The sequence below is a fragment of the Pelmatolapia mariae genome, linkage group LG22 (assembly GCF_036321145.2).
Source record: "Pelmatolapia mariae isolate MD_Pm_ZW linkage group LG22, Pm_UMD_F_2, whole genome shotgun sequence".
Taxonomy (NCBI): domain Eukaryota; kingdom Metazoa; phylum Chordata; class Actinopteri; order Cichliformes; family Cichlidae; genus Pelmatolapia; species Pelmatolapia mariae.
The window spans coordinates 19,054,722-19,071,096 of NC_086245.2; the positions used below are offsets into that span (position 1 = coordinate 19,054,722).

A 16,375-nucleotide genomic window follows, 5' to 3' on the forward strand; every position below is an offset into this window, starting at 1 on the left:
TCGATCTAACAGATGCTTATTTTCATGTGGCTATGCACAGGTAGTTTCTGAGGTTTGCATTTGAGGGCGTAGCCTACGAAGACCTGGTGGTAAATGGTAAATGGACTGGTTCTTATATAGCGCTTTTCTACTCTGAGCACTCGAGGCGCTTTACACAACTCGTTCATTCACCCAATCACACCCATTCACAAGCACTTTTCTAAGTTTTTAGTGTTGTCTAACTAACATCCATACACGCATTCACACTCCGATGGATGCATCAGAGAACAACCTGGGTTTAGGATATTTGAGATGCAGACTGGAGCAGTTCCCCCTGTTCTTCTCCATAATTGACCACGATGGACCCTTGGGCATGGACGTGCTAGCGCACCAATGACCAGACGTGTATGTCCTGTATACATTCCCCCCAGTGGAAATGATATCTCCAGTTCTAGAAAGAGTGCGTCGGCAGTCTCTCTCTCTGATTCTAGTGTCCCCTTTGGTGGCCCACAAGGTTGTGGTATGCAGAGATAATCCGCCTGCTAGTAGCGAGTCCTTGGCAGCTTCCTCTGTGCAGGTGTCGCCGTGCGCTATTGGATTATTGTGGGAATTCCCTACGTCATTTGCCCTTTCTGCGCGTCTGTGCAGAGACACGCGTGTGACACACAAATTGATCGAACAGCAGCAGCACGGAGTCGGTGCTGCAGTGCTTCAGCAGCACGTTCAGCTACTCTAAGCAGCACCGTCATGATCGGTTTAGGCCACGATATGGGCATAATGTTGTCTGCTGTTGGCCACACAGAGACTTTCAGAGTTGCAGAGACTGGGCTGTCCCACTGGATTATAGAAGCTATCTCACTGGCCTACAGCACCAAAGGTCTTGCTTTGCCCCAGGGGGTGAGAGCTCATTCCACCAGGGGGATGGCAACTGTGGAAAATATATCATGAAGCAGTATTTCAGCAAAGGCCATATTAACCCAGCCGCTAATAAAATGTGCTAGATCATTGGGTATTACCAGAAGTGTTTTGCTTGTAACTGCATACGTGCCTGAACAGTGACAGTCAGAACAGGATGTACTCAGGATGTGTCATTTACAATCATAAGACTCATAATTAGAAATGTAATCACGCACGGACTGATTTCCGTGTTTGGACACACTAATTGCCAAATTGCACACTGGAGGAGAAGGCTCAGATAGAAATGGACTGTTACCTCAGCGAGGAGGTCGTAAACAGAGAAGACGAGCAACTGGCTTGGTGGAAAATGCATGAAAAACGTTTCCCATTGATATCACACATGGCACGGAAATATCTGGCCAGAAGCACACCTTTAGAACATGTCCTGCACACACTACTAAAACCTGAAAAAGTACATGCTCGTTTTCCTGTCAAATAATTTATACGTTTTGTTTGGAGGGAATATTTTCCCTTCTTTTCCTGTTTGTTTCAGTATTAATATAGCCAATTTTTGGATTAGTCATTTATTTATTTATTTATTTATTTGAGATGCACCAAATCACAAAAAAAAACAAACAAACAAAAAAAACAAACGTAACTTTACGTTGGAGACTTTATTTAATTTTCGCTGGAAGAGAGATTTGATTTTGAAGTTACTTTGTTTAATTTTGTATTTGTTGTTTGGTCAAATGTGTAAGACAGAAACACTGGAATGGCCTGTAAACGCGGTTATAGTAGAAAAAGAAGCCAGTTTCTCTTTGTTTCCCTCACCACCATTGTGGTTTTTTATTAAAATAAAATGTTTTTGTTTTTTTTGTGGCCATAGGCTCCTGCCTTTCTTTCTTTCTGTTATGAGTTTGAGTAAATGAATCGCTGCTGCATTTGGGCGCCCTCTGAGGAGGGTGCGTTTGCTCACAGCTGAAGGAGGGTGCCGTTAAAACAGTGCTATTATTAATTTGTGATGGTTGCTTCTGTTAGCTTCAAACAACATTATTAGCAAACTTACTCATGGGCAAATATAAAAAAAATAAATCGCCCTTGTAAAAATGATCGACGATAGATAGTCAATATGATCATCCAATCGCCCAACCCTATCTTGCTTCCTCTACTTCTGTACTATTGATTCATTAAACCATCAGGAAGCCTCACATAAACATTTATCGTGTGGAGTTAGGATTCATCCTCCAGCTTCACTGTGTTTATGTTATGCTAACATAGCTGTGTCGCTGGCGATAACGTAGCACATCATTATATACTAGTTATCCCAACTTCAGTAACCCCACAAACGTCACTGCTGTTAGTTTCCTGTCTTCATTTATGTTGGGAGGGATAGCAGAGCTGTACGTTTTAATTTATTCTGAAATCCCTCACTCAGAACATGGTATGTCATGTTTAGTAGAAACTAGCGAGCCAACTTCCTGCTAACTTCCAACTCCGTAAAAATTAATAAATTCTGTTTTCATGGATGCCTGGATGTTAAACTTAATTGTTACACATGGTAAGGCAGCAACACTGATCATTTTATTGAAGACGAAGGAATTTAGACATTTTTTAACTCTCAGTTATGCCACAGTGTTCATTTGACTTTAGGACCTGAAGCAGAGTTTGGACCCAGATTACTCCGCGGCTCTGGACTACGGTAGCTGTAATGCTTTGACAATCCATCAAGCAGTGCGGCTTCATAGCTTACCAAAGCTGTACTAAAATATCTGACAGATTTTTGAGCGCTGTGTACCACATAAAATTGGTTCGAGGTCACTAAGCACAACCAGAACCATAAGGCGCACCGGATTAGAAGGTGCACTGTCATTTTTGGAGAAAATAAAAGGATTTTAAGTGTGCCTTATAGTGCGGAAAATACAGTACATGCATCTCTACTGACTGGAAAACAACAGTCTGCAAGCAGTTAGCTGTAGACAACCTCTTAGAAGAGAGAACAAAACTTTAATGGTATGAAAAGATGGGAATTTTGTTGCGACCACCTGTCACTCCCGATTCTTGGATTCTGACCTGGTTTTATTCAGCCATGTACAAGGGGGGATGTGCACAGCGTGAAGTCTCCTGCCTCCTGCAGATCTAAGGGGCACTTCCTCAGTCTGTTACATTTATACTTTTTCTTGGTTCGTCATTCAGCGCCTACTTTTCCTGTTATTCAGTAGTCTATTTTACTGCACCCTTCGTACACAGTTTTGACCAAAACATCTCCTTCCTCATTTAACATTCTTATCTTTTCCTTTTACAGTCTTACACATCGATTCACCTCTCCTTTTATGGTTCTGCCTATCATCTCTGTTTCCCTTTCTTTGCGCACATCCTCATTCTCTATGAGCGTGGGTGGTTATATGTGGGGTCTTTAAGCGTGTCAAGCTCCTTACGTAGTTCTGCTTTTGCCTATACTTATCAAGATGTGTCAGATGGCAGTTAATGCTGCCTTTCTGCCCCCTTTCCTGTTATTTTGCTTCTATTCTATAACTATTTTCTCCTGTACTTACACAGGGTCATGCTAGCAATATGATACTATCTACAGTTCCACAATCACCTAATTCAGTCTTAACAAAGGGGCTGTTTTTAGACCAGGCCGATAATAAATACAACAACCCAGTCCTTTACATTTGTTCTAGATTCACATTGAAGAACATATCGTGATAAAAAATGATCAAGAATTCTCACAGCAATGTTAGAGGCCAATGTCATGCCATCTAGAGTAAGTAACTGGTTACATAGCATGTTTCTAGTATTTTCAGAGCCATGTACAAGTCTGAACTTCAGAGGAAAAACATTTGTCCTTAAGATATACCTGTAGTTTAATGACTTTGTGTCATCAGGATTCAGAAAAATATAATTGATTGTCATCTGAATATGATACAATTGCATATCGTCTGCAATTAAAATGTATGCAGCGCTTTCTAATAATGTTATCAAATACATCCAACACCACCTTGACCTAAGCAAGTATCCTGTTCGTAAACTTCAGCTCAATTTTTATTCCCATCATATCTAGGGCTGTGCAATATGACCAAAATCTCATATCCCAATATAAGACATTTATCATCCTGACAATGATATAAATCACAAAAATGTAATATTTTCTGTAAATTCTGTGAATCTCGGGCAGCTCGACTTGCGTGAAGTTTTTCCAGCTGGGCGTCCTTTATCTGGAGTCGAGTGTTTTAACCGATGCATGAAAGTATACATTTTTATATTTTATTTTATTTTCTTTCAAAGTTTGAGTCTAAGGTTTATTGGGGTTTTTTTTTGACGGCTCTTTTTTGCTTCTCATCCGTAAACTCTCTGCATATTCTTGCACGTAATTCAGTTTATTTTGAAAAGTCTCAACAGGATCTTGAGCTTTATTGAGAAAGGTTTACGTGGAAAAATAAAAAGTGGACAGCGGAGCCACGCGATAGTTTTACCGTCAGCGTTGCTAACGACAACATGTAAAAACAGGCGCTTGTCCGTACATAGTGTGGTTATATTAAATATAAGAGAGAGAACTTTAAGAAATTAATATAGCCACTACAGTGACCATCAAAACAATGAAAAAAAATATTGCTGTAAACCGTTTATTTTACGACACCACGAAACAAACGATAGCGTAATAGGAAACGACAGATGTTTTTATATCGTCATCCGATATATATCGTTATATCAAACAGCCCTAATCATATCCATCATCCTTGGAATTCTCTCCACCGAACTCTCCTAACTGAAGTTTTTGTGGAAAATATATTATTATGTGGCAGGGCTTTTAATTAGTGACATGTTAATCTAGAAGCTAATGAACGTGCAAAGCATAGGGCCTTAGAAGAAGTATTTTGCTTGTAACTGCCTACGTGCCTGCACAGTCAGAACAGGGTGTACTCAGGATGTGCCACATATGATCTTGGGCCTTGTAGTGAGAACAACAGGAAAAACCTGGGGTGAAAGGCAGTTGATAGCCAAAGATTGCCAAAAAAAAAGGAACTGTATCTAACTGTCACTAACTGTAACTGACGCATGTTATGTTATCTGCTTACGCATGAAGGAGGTGAACCCTAACATATAAAACAGTAGATTGAAGTGCTTTTCTTTGAGATCGACACGGAAGGTGCTATTGTGTAAATCTCCCATACATGTATGCTAATAAATAATTGTTGGTTAACTGGACCTGCTCTGAGTATTGGTTGTTTGTTCTCAGCCCAACATCAAAGAATTCAGGACATTTTCTACTGCCATCGGTCACTTGATCACCAGCTTTCTGACAGACAGCAAACAGCAAGTAAAGATGGAGAACGTCGTTTCTTAAGTTTAGACAGGTCCTCCTCAAAGATGTGCCCTCTACATCTCCAAGAACCCAGCCATTAAACTCCTAATGACCCAACAATCACTAAACTTATCCAAGATGGTGATAAGTTAGATATCAGCAGGAGGTTGAGCAGACAACTGAGCCTAGCACAAAAGGTGCTGAGCCAGTGGCAACAAATCCCTTAGTGGCAACATGGGGATGTTAAAACTATCACTGAATATCCGTACATATAGCCCTTTTCTACTAGCTCGGCATGGCTCAATTAAGTTTTTAGGGTTCTCCATTAGGTGGCAGTACCTGGTACCAGGCAGGGCAGGACAATATGGCCAAAAATATTTATCACAATATATCTTTGAAAATTTGCGATAACGATATAACTGATGCGAGACAAAATGTCAACACAAAGTTTTTTTTATTTGGAGCAGATTTCTACAAGAAATACAAGTTACCATATTTTTTGGGCCATAAGGTGCACCGGATTATAAGGCGAAACCAAACAGTTCGATAAGTCAAACTATACTCAACTCATTCTTCTTGCTTCCTCCACTTCTGCACCATTGACTCATTAATGCAGAATTCTCTCGCAGCTGCTCTATTCCCATGTTCTACTGCGTGACTGATGAGTTTGAAATCCGCTTCTTACGCATGTCTCTTAACAGGTGCCATTTTGGGGTCCTTATACACGTACAATATGGTAATATTATGTTGAAGCGCAGTATTATATTGAAGTTGAAGTACAGTACTCTGCAAGGCTCCTGACTACGGGAGCCATAATGCTCCGACAGTGCATTAAGCGGTGTGGCTTCGTAGCTTACCAAAGTCGTACTAAAACATTTTTTGACAGATTCTGACAGAGCGCCATGTACCACATAAAGTCGGTTTGAGGTCAGTAAGCAAACCACAATTCATACATAAGGCACACCGGATAATAAGGTGCACTGTCGATTTTTGAGAAAATTAAAAGGCTTTTAAGAGTGCCTTATAGTCTGAAAAATACGGTAATAATGACAGTCCAAAAAAAAAAAAAAAAAAGAAAAAAAAAAAGAAAAAAAAAAAAGAAAAAAGTGCTTTGGTGGCTATCTGACGGACAAAAACCAAACCAGTTCCATATCACTGAAGTTGCACGTTTTTAAAAAACAATTCTGATTCATCCGCTTCATTCAATGATCCGCTTTCGCCCTTCTCATTCTCTGTCGCCTGTCGTAAATGAGAACAGGTACACAGATTCTGCACAAAGACGTAAACTCAAAGCGCGGACCCACCAACGCAACAGAATCAGTGAGATGTCGGCTTTCTCACCCAACGGCACGTACACGGACACAGCGTCGGAGCTGAAAGCCAACAGCTCGCTGATTCTGATGCATCGGTGGGTCCACGCTCTGTGTTTATGTCTTTTTTGCGCTAGATTCTGAAGCTGCAGGGTTCATCACTCTCCAACCAAAACTGACTGAACCAGCCGCAAAAGGAGATCCAAACTATGCTTCACATAAACATTGTCATGAATTCCCTCTTACTTTTGCTGTTTTGCCTCCACCACGATAAAAAAAAAATAAAAAAAAAAAAAAAAAAAAAAAAAAAAAAAAAAAAAAAAAAATCACACTTCATGCACAGCTCTCTCTCTCTGTGTGTACTTCAAGAACAATTTCCCATCAAAAATCTGTTTTCTGTAATATTCACTTTCTTATTACCCACCAGTCTACCGTTGTTTGCAGTGCTGTCGGCCACTGTTTTGTTTTGTTTTTGTTTTTTTTGTTTTTTTTTGGGGGGGGGGGGGGGGGGGGGGGGTGTTACTTAAATGACTTCCAACAAGAAAGCCTAATTTCTGGTGTTCAATACTGAAGAAACTTAAACTTTTTAAAATTATGAAAAATTACAAAAATGCTTAGCTGTGTCTCTAATAAAACCTCTGTAACTTTGCTCTGCTTCACTTCATCAGGTAATGTTCATATTTTGCTTCATGTTTTTGTTCTATTGCAGAATATTTTTAAGGTCATAGGGCATTAAAAGAAGTGGTCTGCTTGTACATGCCTGCATAAGGTGAAGTTAGAACAGAATGTATTCAGGATGTGCCACTTATGATCATAGGGCCTCACGACAAACAGGAAACAGCTGGGGGTGAAAGAGCGTTGAAACCGTTAATGAGGTATAACATCAATACCATAAAGGGGGTTGCAGCTAACTGTCACTGATGCATGATAATATACTCTGCTTACACATACAGGGCGTGTACAGCCCTTTAAATAGTGAAGCTTGTGTATTTCTTTTTTGAGATCTACCAAACTGCGCTCTGGGTGGTATCGTGTACATCTCCCACATATGTGCTTAATAAAAGATTGTTATTGATTGAACGTGATCGACTCTTGCTTGTTTGTTCTCAGCCCAACATCAAAGAATCAGGACACCTCCTAACCCCAGCCTGGTGGCCCCTCTCTCCAATCCCGTTCCTGATTCAATCTACCAAGTTAAGTTGCCATGTGTCTTTTAAATCGACCATCATCCAGGTCAATTGTTATGTCTTCTGGACCAAAGTTGGCAGTTTCTTTCTGGCTCCTGTGCCTATTCTGGGTGAAGAGTAATATAAAGTCAACAAGAGAAAAATGGTCTTCCTGTGCCAGCTGAAGTGTCTGCCAGTTCACTTTCCTGAAATTGGTCCTGTGTTAGCTGAGGTCTTTCTGCTCCTGAATTTGATGGGCATGGTAGTCTGTAGGTACTACGCAGACTTGCGTCCACATGTCCCCGTCTTTGGTACTTTATGATGTAGGTCTTCTCTTCAGCAAGGCCAAAACTAAAGAACCCTGTATTGGGTTGAAACCGTGAGGTAAGACCAAAAAAAAAAAAAAAAAAGAAGAAATACGGCCTTCAAGTCTTCTCTTCTTGTGCATTTCTTTGATCACTGTTGGTTTTTCCACTTCTTTGTCTTTATGGTAAACTTTTCTATGGTCCCCCTTCTTTTTCAATCAATATTTAAACATAGCATTACACCCATAGGGCAACTCACTGTTTGCTTTTTAGATGATTCCAGTTCATAGCTTCAGCTTCCATAATGCTTCACTCAAAGGAGACAGACGGAGGATGCAAATATCCATCTCCGATTAGCTGAAGTATCCCTTGCGTAAGGTCACATCTATAGATATCAACTGTACAGATGCACATCCATGATCTTCCCCTGTTCAAGGCTGTTCCTGATTCTGCAGATATCTCCAGCTCCTTATTCAGAGATGACTTACATCTTTCCTGTTCTTTCAGAAATGTTTTTTTTCCTAAATTAGAATCCCATCTGCTTAGTGATCTGACAGCTCTCCTGCCAGACAGTTTTTCCCTTTAATACCAAGCCTACAAAGAGTCAACTACAGCCTAAGGAACCTCTGTTCCACTGCTGCACCTTGCCACCTTCTCAACCACATGAGGAGGGTAACATGCCTCCTGCAGGGAGTTTCCACCTTTGGCCTTTCTTCGGGGCAATCGTCAGTTGCAGAGTCTGTCTGTTCTGCCCTAGAGCTCCCAGCTGACAATTTCCTATTCCTTAACTTAGAGCTCTCCATCCAAGGCATCTGTTCCCAAACGTGGGATACTGTTTGTTCGTGATTTGGACATGCTCCCGATGCAGGGGAAACAAATTCTGTCGGCGAAACCTACCATGGCACCGCCGTTGTGCAGGTGAAGCCAAAGGCAAGGTATGCTTAATCATATTTTTTAGTCTTTGGCATGGAAGGAAGTTGTTTGGAAGCATATTTGGCGATGCTTCATCTTCTGTTTTGCATTTGTGTGGGAGCCCCATCAAAAACTTGTCCATCATGCTAGCAGTGTCTTTTTTTTTTTTTCCTTTTTCTCCTTTTCCTCTCCTTTTCTTAAATTATACTGCACCCCGCTTGCAATGGCTCCGCACCCCCCCACTTTGGGAACCACTGATCTAAGGTTTTGACTTCCTGTGTTCTCAACCTTTTTAATATGTTCATCCAGATCCTTGATATCTAACCAATAGGCCAACCATCCAGTTATCCAGCACTCCTGTCCTCATATGCCACCTGGCCATCTTTGTGAAACATTTAACTCATATCCACTCTACTCCCCATCTCATCTGTCCCTCATATTGCTATCAGCTAACAGACAATTATTAATCACACAGGCACAGTATGCGTTTCGTTGTAATATAGTAGTAGTTCTTGTAGCTGTTAGCAGTAGCTCTATAATGGGTTAGATCTTGATAAACCTCCCCGAAAATCTCCCACTCCCCCACCCCATTGGTGTCATATAATTCTGCATTCCTGGGACCCGAGCCGTGATAAGTCCTAAAACAGAGACTCCTTTTGGTTTCTCTTCCAAATGGTTTTCTAAAGGACTTCATGAAACAATTGCAATTAACGTTATCTTTCATTCTTTTAAAGAAAGAAAGACAACTACTTAGAAGGTGAAGAGCAGTCGCTGTAAGGATCAGAAGGTGACAGCTTGAGGGTATTGGTGTCCTGTGTCCTCAGTCATGTCAGAGCAGCTTTGCTGAGAGTGAAAGAACCTGAACAGGACGAATCAAATTCTTCATGGTGCTGCCATTCACCCACTGTCATCTTTCAGTCCATCATGGCGGGTAGCTGGATAGCAGAACAGCAGGTTTTTCCCCATGTGGCACAAATAAAACAGTTTCAGAAACTTCAGGATGGAAGCAATAAAATAGTCGGGCTCACCTCTACGTATGGCTTGGGCTCTGGAACCAGTCTCCTGAAGAGGGGCTGGACTCTGTCTCAATCTGGAGTTGCCCCTGGTGAGAGGCGGTGGGCTGGGGTGGGTATTCTAAAATCCCCTCGGCTTGCTGCCGGTACGTTGGGGTTCTTCCCGACAGATGAGAGGGTTTGTTCCCTGCGCCTTAGGGTCGGGGAACGGGTCCTTACTGTCATCTGCGCTTATGCGCCGAGTGGCAGTTCAGAGTACCCAGCCTTCTTAGAGTCCCTGGGTGGGGTGCTGGAAGGTGCTCCACCTGGAGACTCTGTTGTCCTACTGGGAGACTTCAATGCTCACGTGGGTAACTACAGAGAGACCTGGAAGGGCGGTGCTCTACCTGCACTGTGTATAGTGCTGGCGGAGCGCTGCTGACTTCGACTGAGAAAATTGTCGGGCGGTGGAAGGAATACTTCGAGGACCTCCTTAATCCCACTGATACGTCTTCCGAGGAGGAAGCAGAGTCTGGGGATGACCCGTAAATTTCCGGGGGCGAGGTCACTGAGGCAGTTAAACAACTCCTTGGTGGCAGAGCCCCTGGTGTGGATGAGGTCCGCCCCGAGTTCCTGAAGGCTCTGGACGTTGTAGGGCTGTCCTGGTTGACACGCCTCTGCAATCTTGCGTGGAGATCAGGGGCAGTACCCCTGGACTGGCAGACCGGGGTGGTGGTCCCCATCTTTAAGAAGGGGGACCGGAGGGTGTGTTCCAACTACAGGGGGAAATCACACTCCTCAGCCTACCTGGGAAAGTCTATGCTAGGGTGCTGGAAAGGAGAGTTCGTCCGCTAGTCGAACCTCAGATACAGGAGGAACAATGTGGTTTTCGTCGTGGTCGCGGAACACTGGACCAGCTCTTTATCCTCTCAAGGATACATGAGGGCGCATGGGAGTTTGCCCAACCAGTCTACATGTGTTTTGTGGACTTGGAGAAGGCATTCGACCGTGTCCCTCGGGGTGTCCTGCGGGAGTATGGGGTGTCGTGCCCATTGCTACGGCCCATTCGATCCCTATACAACCATTGCAAGAGTTTGGTTCGCATTGCCGTCAATAAGTCGGACTCGTTCCTGGTGGGTGATGGGCTCCGCCAGGGCTGCCCTTTGTCACCGATTCTGTTCATAATTTTTTTATGGACAGGATTTCTAGGCGCAGCCAAGTGGCAGAGGGCTTTCACGTCGGTGGCCTCAGAATCTTGTCTCTGCTTTTCGCGGATGGTATGGTTCTGTTGGCTTCATTGGGTGATGGCCTCCAGCTCGCACTGGGATGGTTCACAGCCGAGTGTGAAGCAGCGGGAATGAGGATCAGCACATCTAAATCTGAGGCCATGGTTCTCAGCCGGAAAAGGGTGGAGTACCCACTCCGGGTGGGGATGAGTTCCTGCCCCAAGTGGAGGAGTTCAAGTATCTCGGGGTCTTGTTCGCGAGTGATGGGAGAAGGGAGCCGGAGATCGACAGATGGATTGGTGCTGCTGGTCCGTCGCGGTGAAGATGCCAAGAAAATGTCCCCACCCCATTACATCACCAGCAGCAGGCTGAGCTGTGGCAGCATAGTCAAGAATCATGAGACTAGGCAATGAGTTCACAATCTTCTATTGTCCAATTTCGGTGAACTGACAGGAGTGGCACCTGATGTGGTCTTCTGCTTCTGCTACCCATCTGCTTCAAGGTTCAACATGTTGTATATTCAGAGATGCTCTTCTGAAAACCTGGGTTGTAACAACTGGCTATTTGAGCCACTGTAACATTCTGGACAGTGTCCTTTAGCCTCCCATTGTAATGCTCGGTGTGAACTTCAGCAAGTCATCTTGACCATGCCTGCATGCCGCACAGCACTGAGTTGTTGCCATGAGATAGTGCCACTATCTTATTTAACCAAACAACATTACAGTTTGATACAGAAGCTGCTCTGCCAGCAGCCATAAATCACTACAGAGGGTGGTGAAAGCAGCAGACCACATCACTGGTTGGAGGCTTCCTACCATTCAGGACATTTATCTTCAGTGATTCCTCAGAAAAGCACACAGCATCATCAGGGACCACAGCCACCCAGCACGTGAGCTGTTACAGGGGTCTGTATGCTCAGACTAGAAGACTCAAAAATAGTTTTTACCATCAAGCCATTCAACACCTCAACTACAACACTTTTACACAGAAACACGTACACGCTTCACAGGATTTTCCCCATGTCCAATATCCTATTTGCTGATTGACTTTTCTTCTGCTCGTCAAACACATTTCATTGCCATATTGACCCTGTGCCAACTATGACAGATTTAAAAAAACAAAAACAAACAAAAAAAAAAAAAAAACACAACACTGAACATGACTGTCTGGAACATGAAAAGCATTATGTAGTATTATTAGATGTACCTGTAGGACCTGTGTGTGTAAACACTTCAAAGTGGTCCTCGGACACTTTTTTTTCTAGCAGCTGCAGCGCCCCTAGTGTTTGAGAGTCGCCTAAAGATTTAATTCAAAAGGTGCTGTTGGTGGCCATCAAAGACAGACAATGACTTCACACCATTAAAAAAAGCCTTAGACAGTCCAACTATCTGCACACACAGAGCTCCAGGGCTCTTAAAGATATTGGTCAGCAGGCAGTGATTTCATATGCGTTTTTCTCAGAGCATAAGCTACTCCGGAGCAAATTACCTTCTAACGTTTAAATCTGAGTGCAAAACACTTCTTTAGGCTACGTCTACACTAATCCGGATAAATTTGAAAATTGCGTTTTCGTCTAAAAAAGCTCCGCATCCACACTATCGTTTTCCAACATTTCGAAGAGTTGTTCATCCACATTGAAACAACTGAAAACGCTTACGTTCCTGCACTGCGCATGCGTGAAACGTAAGATGATTCTGCGTCATTTCCGTCTGCTGTTTATTTACTTTTCAGTGCTTTGAAACTTTGCGGCATAATGTCGAGGAAAAGCACAGGTTTTTTTTGTTTTGTTTTTTTTTTTAAAATGAGAGGTGGAGTTGTTGCTGCGAGTAACACAAGAGTACAAAGTTGCAAAAGCGAGCGAGAATCAAAGAATAGCTGTCTGAGAAAATGCAAACTGATGTTAATCTTTAATAGGGCTGTCAAAATTGAAGCAGCAAACGCTGTCCGCCATCTTAGTTGAATTGGTCACATGACTGCATCATCTGATTGAAATGTGTCATCTTTTTCAAAAGCCTTTGTTTTCGCAGCCCACACTGCGACGAAAAAAAATAAAACAAAACCAAAAAAAACAAAAAACACACAAACTTTTCAAATGTATCCACTTTGGAGAGCGTTTTCAAAAAGCTCAGTTTTCCTTGACCAAAAACGCCATCTCAGTGTGGACGGAGGGCCAAAACTGAGAGAAAAAGATGTTTTCAAACAAAAACGTATTAGTGTGGACATGGCCTTAATCTAGCCTCCAAGTGTCCAGAGCTGCATCGGCTACTCAGTTGTAGTTCAAGTAGTATTTGTATTCAAGTGGATTATTTATACTTCACTGCTGTTGCTACAAAAAAGCAACACGTGTGTTGGAGACACATCTGTACCACGAACTAGTGAGGAGTCGGTCGTGAACGAAGCGGCTCTTAGGGACGACTCTTTGAAGTGAACGACGGGAGCCGGCTCCTTATTGGGAGCAGTTCTCTCTCTCGCTTTCTCTCACCCTCTCTCTCTCGCCGCATGTGAGCCAGCCTTGCGTTTACGCTGAGCAGAGGGGGGAAGGGTGCAAAAAGCCTTGTGTTTGTGCTGAGCAGAGGGGGAAGGGGCTGACCAGAGGGAGGAGGGGCAGTAGTTACACTTGAAGCAGCAGTAGCACAGGAACAGAGCAGGGAGGTGACAGAGAAAGTGAGCAGGGGACAACAACAAGAGACAACATCAACACAGTCATCTCTACCCTGGTAGTTAAAATGCACCGGTTGAGCTTCTGAGCCAAGAGGAATGGGAGGTACTACAGGAGGCATGCACTGTTCTGGAGCCATTTGAGCAAGTCACTGTGGGGATCAGTGCAGACAGGTGAGTGTGCAAATGTTATTGCTTTATTATTATTAGTATTAGTAGTAGTTGTTGTTGTTGTTTTTCTTGTTGCATTACTGGTATGAAAAGCAGATTAGACATGATCATAAATAATAATAATATACTGCTGAATTTTATTTTTTTATTTTTCTGGGGAGAAAAAAAAACCTACAGTAACTACAGGAAAAGGTTTTTTTGTTGTTTTTTTTTTATAAAGAAAAAAAAAAAAAAAAAGCACAATTTTGAAACTTGTTATTTACTCTTTCTCAGCCATGCCACAGCCTCCAAAATGGCAGACCCTGTGCAAGGGTCTGCAGAGAGTGACAGCTGAGCACCAAACCAGAGTAACTACAGGAAAAGTGAAAGAATTGGTGGATGCTCTCTGTGCATCCATGGACAGAAAGTTCCACAGGATGGAATAGAACACCGTTTTCTCTGAAACCACCATTCTTGATCCAAGATTAAAGAAGCTGGTCTTTAATGACAACAGAGCGGTGGATGAAGCTCTTAAGAGAATAACTGCAGCAGAAAGATCCAGCCAACCAACTCCACTGCCAGGGGACCAAGATTGAGAAGAGACAGAAGAGGGTGAACAAAAGGAGCAACAAGCATCTACTGTTTGGAGGTTCTTTGAGCAAGTAGAGACACTACCAGAAGGAATCCCTCACCAGATGTAGTACTGGAAGTGAGATACTATATTGATGAGCCCCTTTGCCAGAGAAGTGCAGACCCACTGAGATGGTAGGAGACCAAGGCTTCAATTTATCCACGTCTTACATCGTGGCAACCTCAGTCCCCTCTGAGAGAATCTGATCTGGTTTCTTCCTGATAGAAGAAACCGGATCAGCTCCTCAAAGCTGAGGCACTTGGTATTTCTAAATGCCAAACTTTACAGAAATTAAAGATCTGGGTGTTCATTTTTTTAATTTATATAATAAAAATATACATTTATATAATAAACATAATTTAAAAAACCGTCTTTTTACATTACTAACTCATTTTGTGCACAATTTTATATTGTTGTTGATAATAAATTAATTAAAAGCAACAAAACAACCTGAAGAGCCGCTCCGGAGCCGAAAGAGCTGGCTCTTTTTAGTGAATCGAGCCAATTAAGCCGGTTCTCTAAAAAGAGCCGGAATTCCCTCATCACTACCAGAAACCTAGGACAGCCGCGAGAGAAGCCTGATCACGACGCTCGTTACCGCCGCCATACCCTGATATTGATACCAATCAATGCACCCACCTGGCATTTAAAGCTGCGCTCCATGTTCAGTTTACTGGTGCTGTAAACCAACTAAAAACTCTTCTCTCCAGACAGGAAATGTTAAAAAAAAAAAAAAAAAACAAACAGGAAAAAAAAGTCGTCATCTAAGGCATCGGCAGGCGTCTCCGATCCAAACAACCGTACACGGGGCGAAGTGTTTCGCTCTAACCTGGGCGCTCAGCTGGCGGGAGATCGCTTTTTAAAGCAGCAGCGGTCTGACTCCTCCCTCCTCTGACGCTGTGTAAAAGGCGGGCACGAAGAGAGAGTGTTGTTGTTGTTCTACCGCTTTTTGTCGGAGAATTTATTAGTACTCAAGGAAAATAAAGTATTTTAAAAAAATGTGTCGCTCCTGTATTGAAACGAAGAAGGTGACGGACTGTGAAACGCACCACAGTTTCGTCTCACAGTGTTGTTTTATGCAGGTGACATAAACGAGGAAAATATCCGTTCATTAAAAAAAGGTAGAATATGAAAAGAAGGTTGGAAAGCTGTGGAGATATTTTTGCAGTGTCGCGATCCTCTCTCGATTGCTCTCGATCCTTTTAATTCTGGCACACTTTACTGCAATACAAAATCCCTTTATTACCAATGCGCACTGGGAGATCCAACACAGTACAGAGACTTGTGGAGATCTGAGGATTTGTTCCTCAGCTGCTACTTTATACTTTCTGGCTCAGTCTTAAAGGCCTCACTCTTCCCAAAACACGTCAATCACGTTTCCTCCTGAATGGCTAATCATGAACATAAAACGTCTTGATGCATGCTCAATCATCCAGGTAAGTAAATCCCCAACACTCTGTGAATGGTACTCATGGCCATTGATCAATGAGCTTTGATCAATGGTCATGAGAATTTGCATAATTATAATGAAGGAACTGACCTCCCAGACCGTTGTTCATTCAGTGGTGCTAGTTTCAGTCATTATGCAAATGGACTGTTTATAAGATTTGGGAAACCTGCAGTCAGCTGAGACTGAAGAAGTCATTTGAATGAGTGTCAAAACGTTTCTCCCACTGGAAATGTTATGTCCAGATGAACAGAATCAACTTTTTGGCATAAACATAAAACAATAACAATCTTACAAAAACAACCTCCTATGCCTGCTGCAAATGTCATGACACCCTGATCTGAAACCACCCACTCCCCATCTTTCTTGTTATGCAGAAACTGTGACGTACCCCCTCCT

General features: G+C 42.7%; 1 protein-coding gene across 2 annotated transcripts in view; it reads right to left on the reverse strand.

Annotated features, from left to right (window-relative positions):
* LOC135933054 (uncharacterized) overlaps positions 1-15,344 on the reverse strand; it is a 45,375-nt gene extending 30,031 nt beyond the window's left edge. For both annotated transcript variants that reach the window (XM_065470934.1, XM_065470933.1), the window contains exon 1: positions 15,169-15,344. In XM_065470934.1, coding sequence (XP_065327006.1) covers positions 15,169-15,192 — 24 coding nt within the window. In that variant the 5' untranslated portion in view covers positions 15,193-15,344. The remainder of the gene's footprint in view (positions 1-15,168) is intronic.
* Between the last annotated feature and the right edge of the window lie 1,031 nt (positions 15,345-16,375).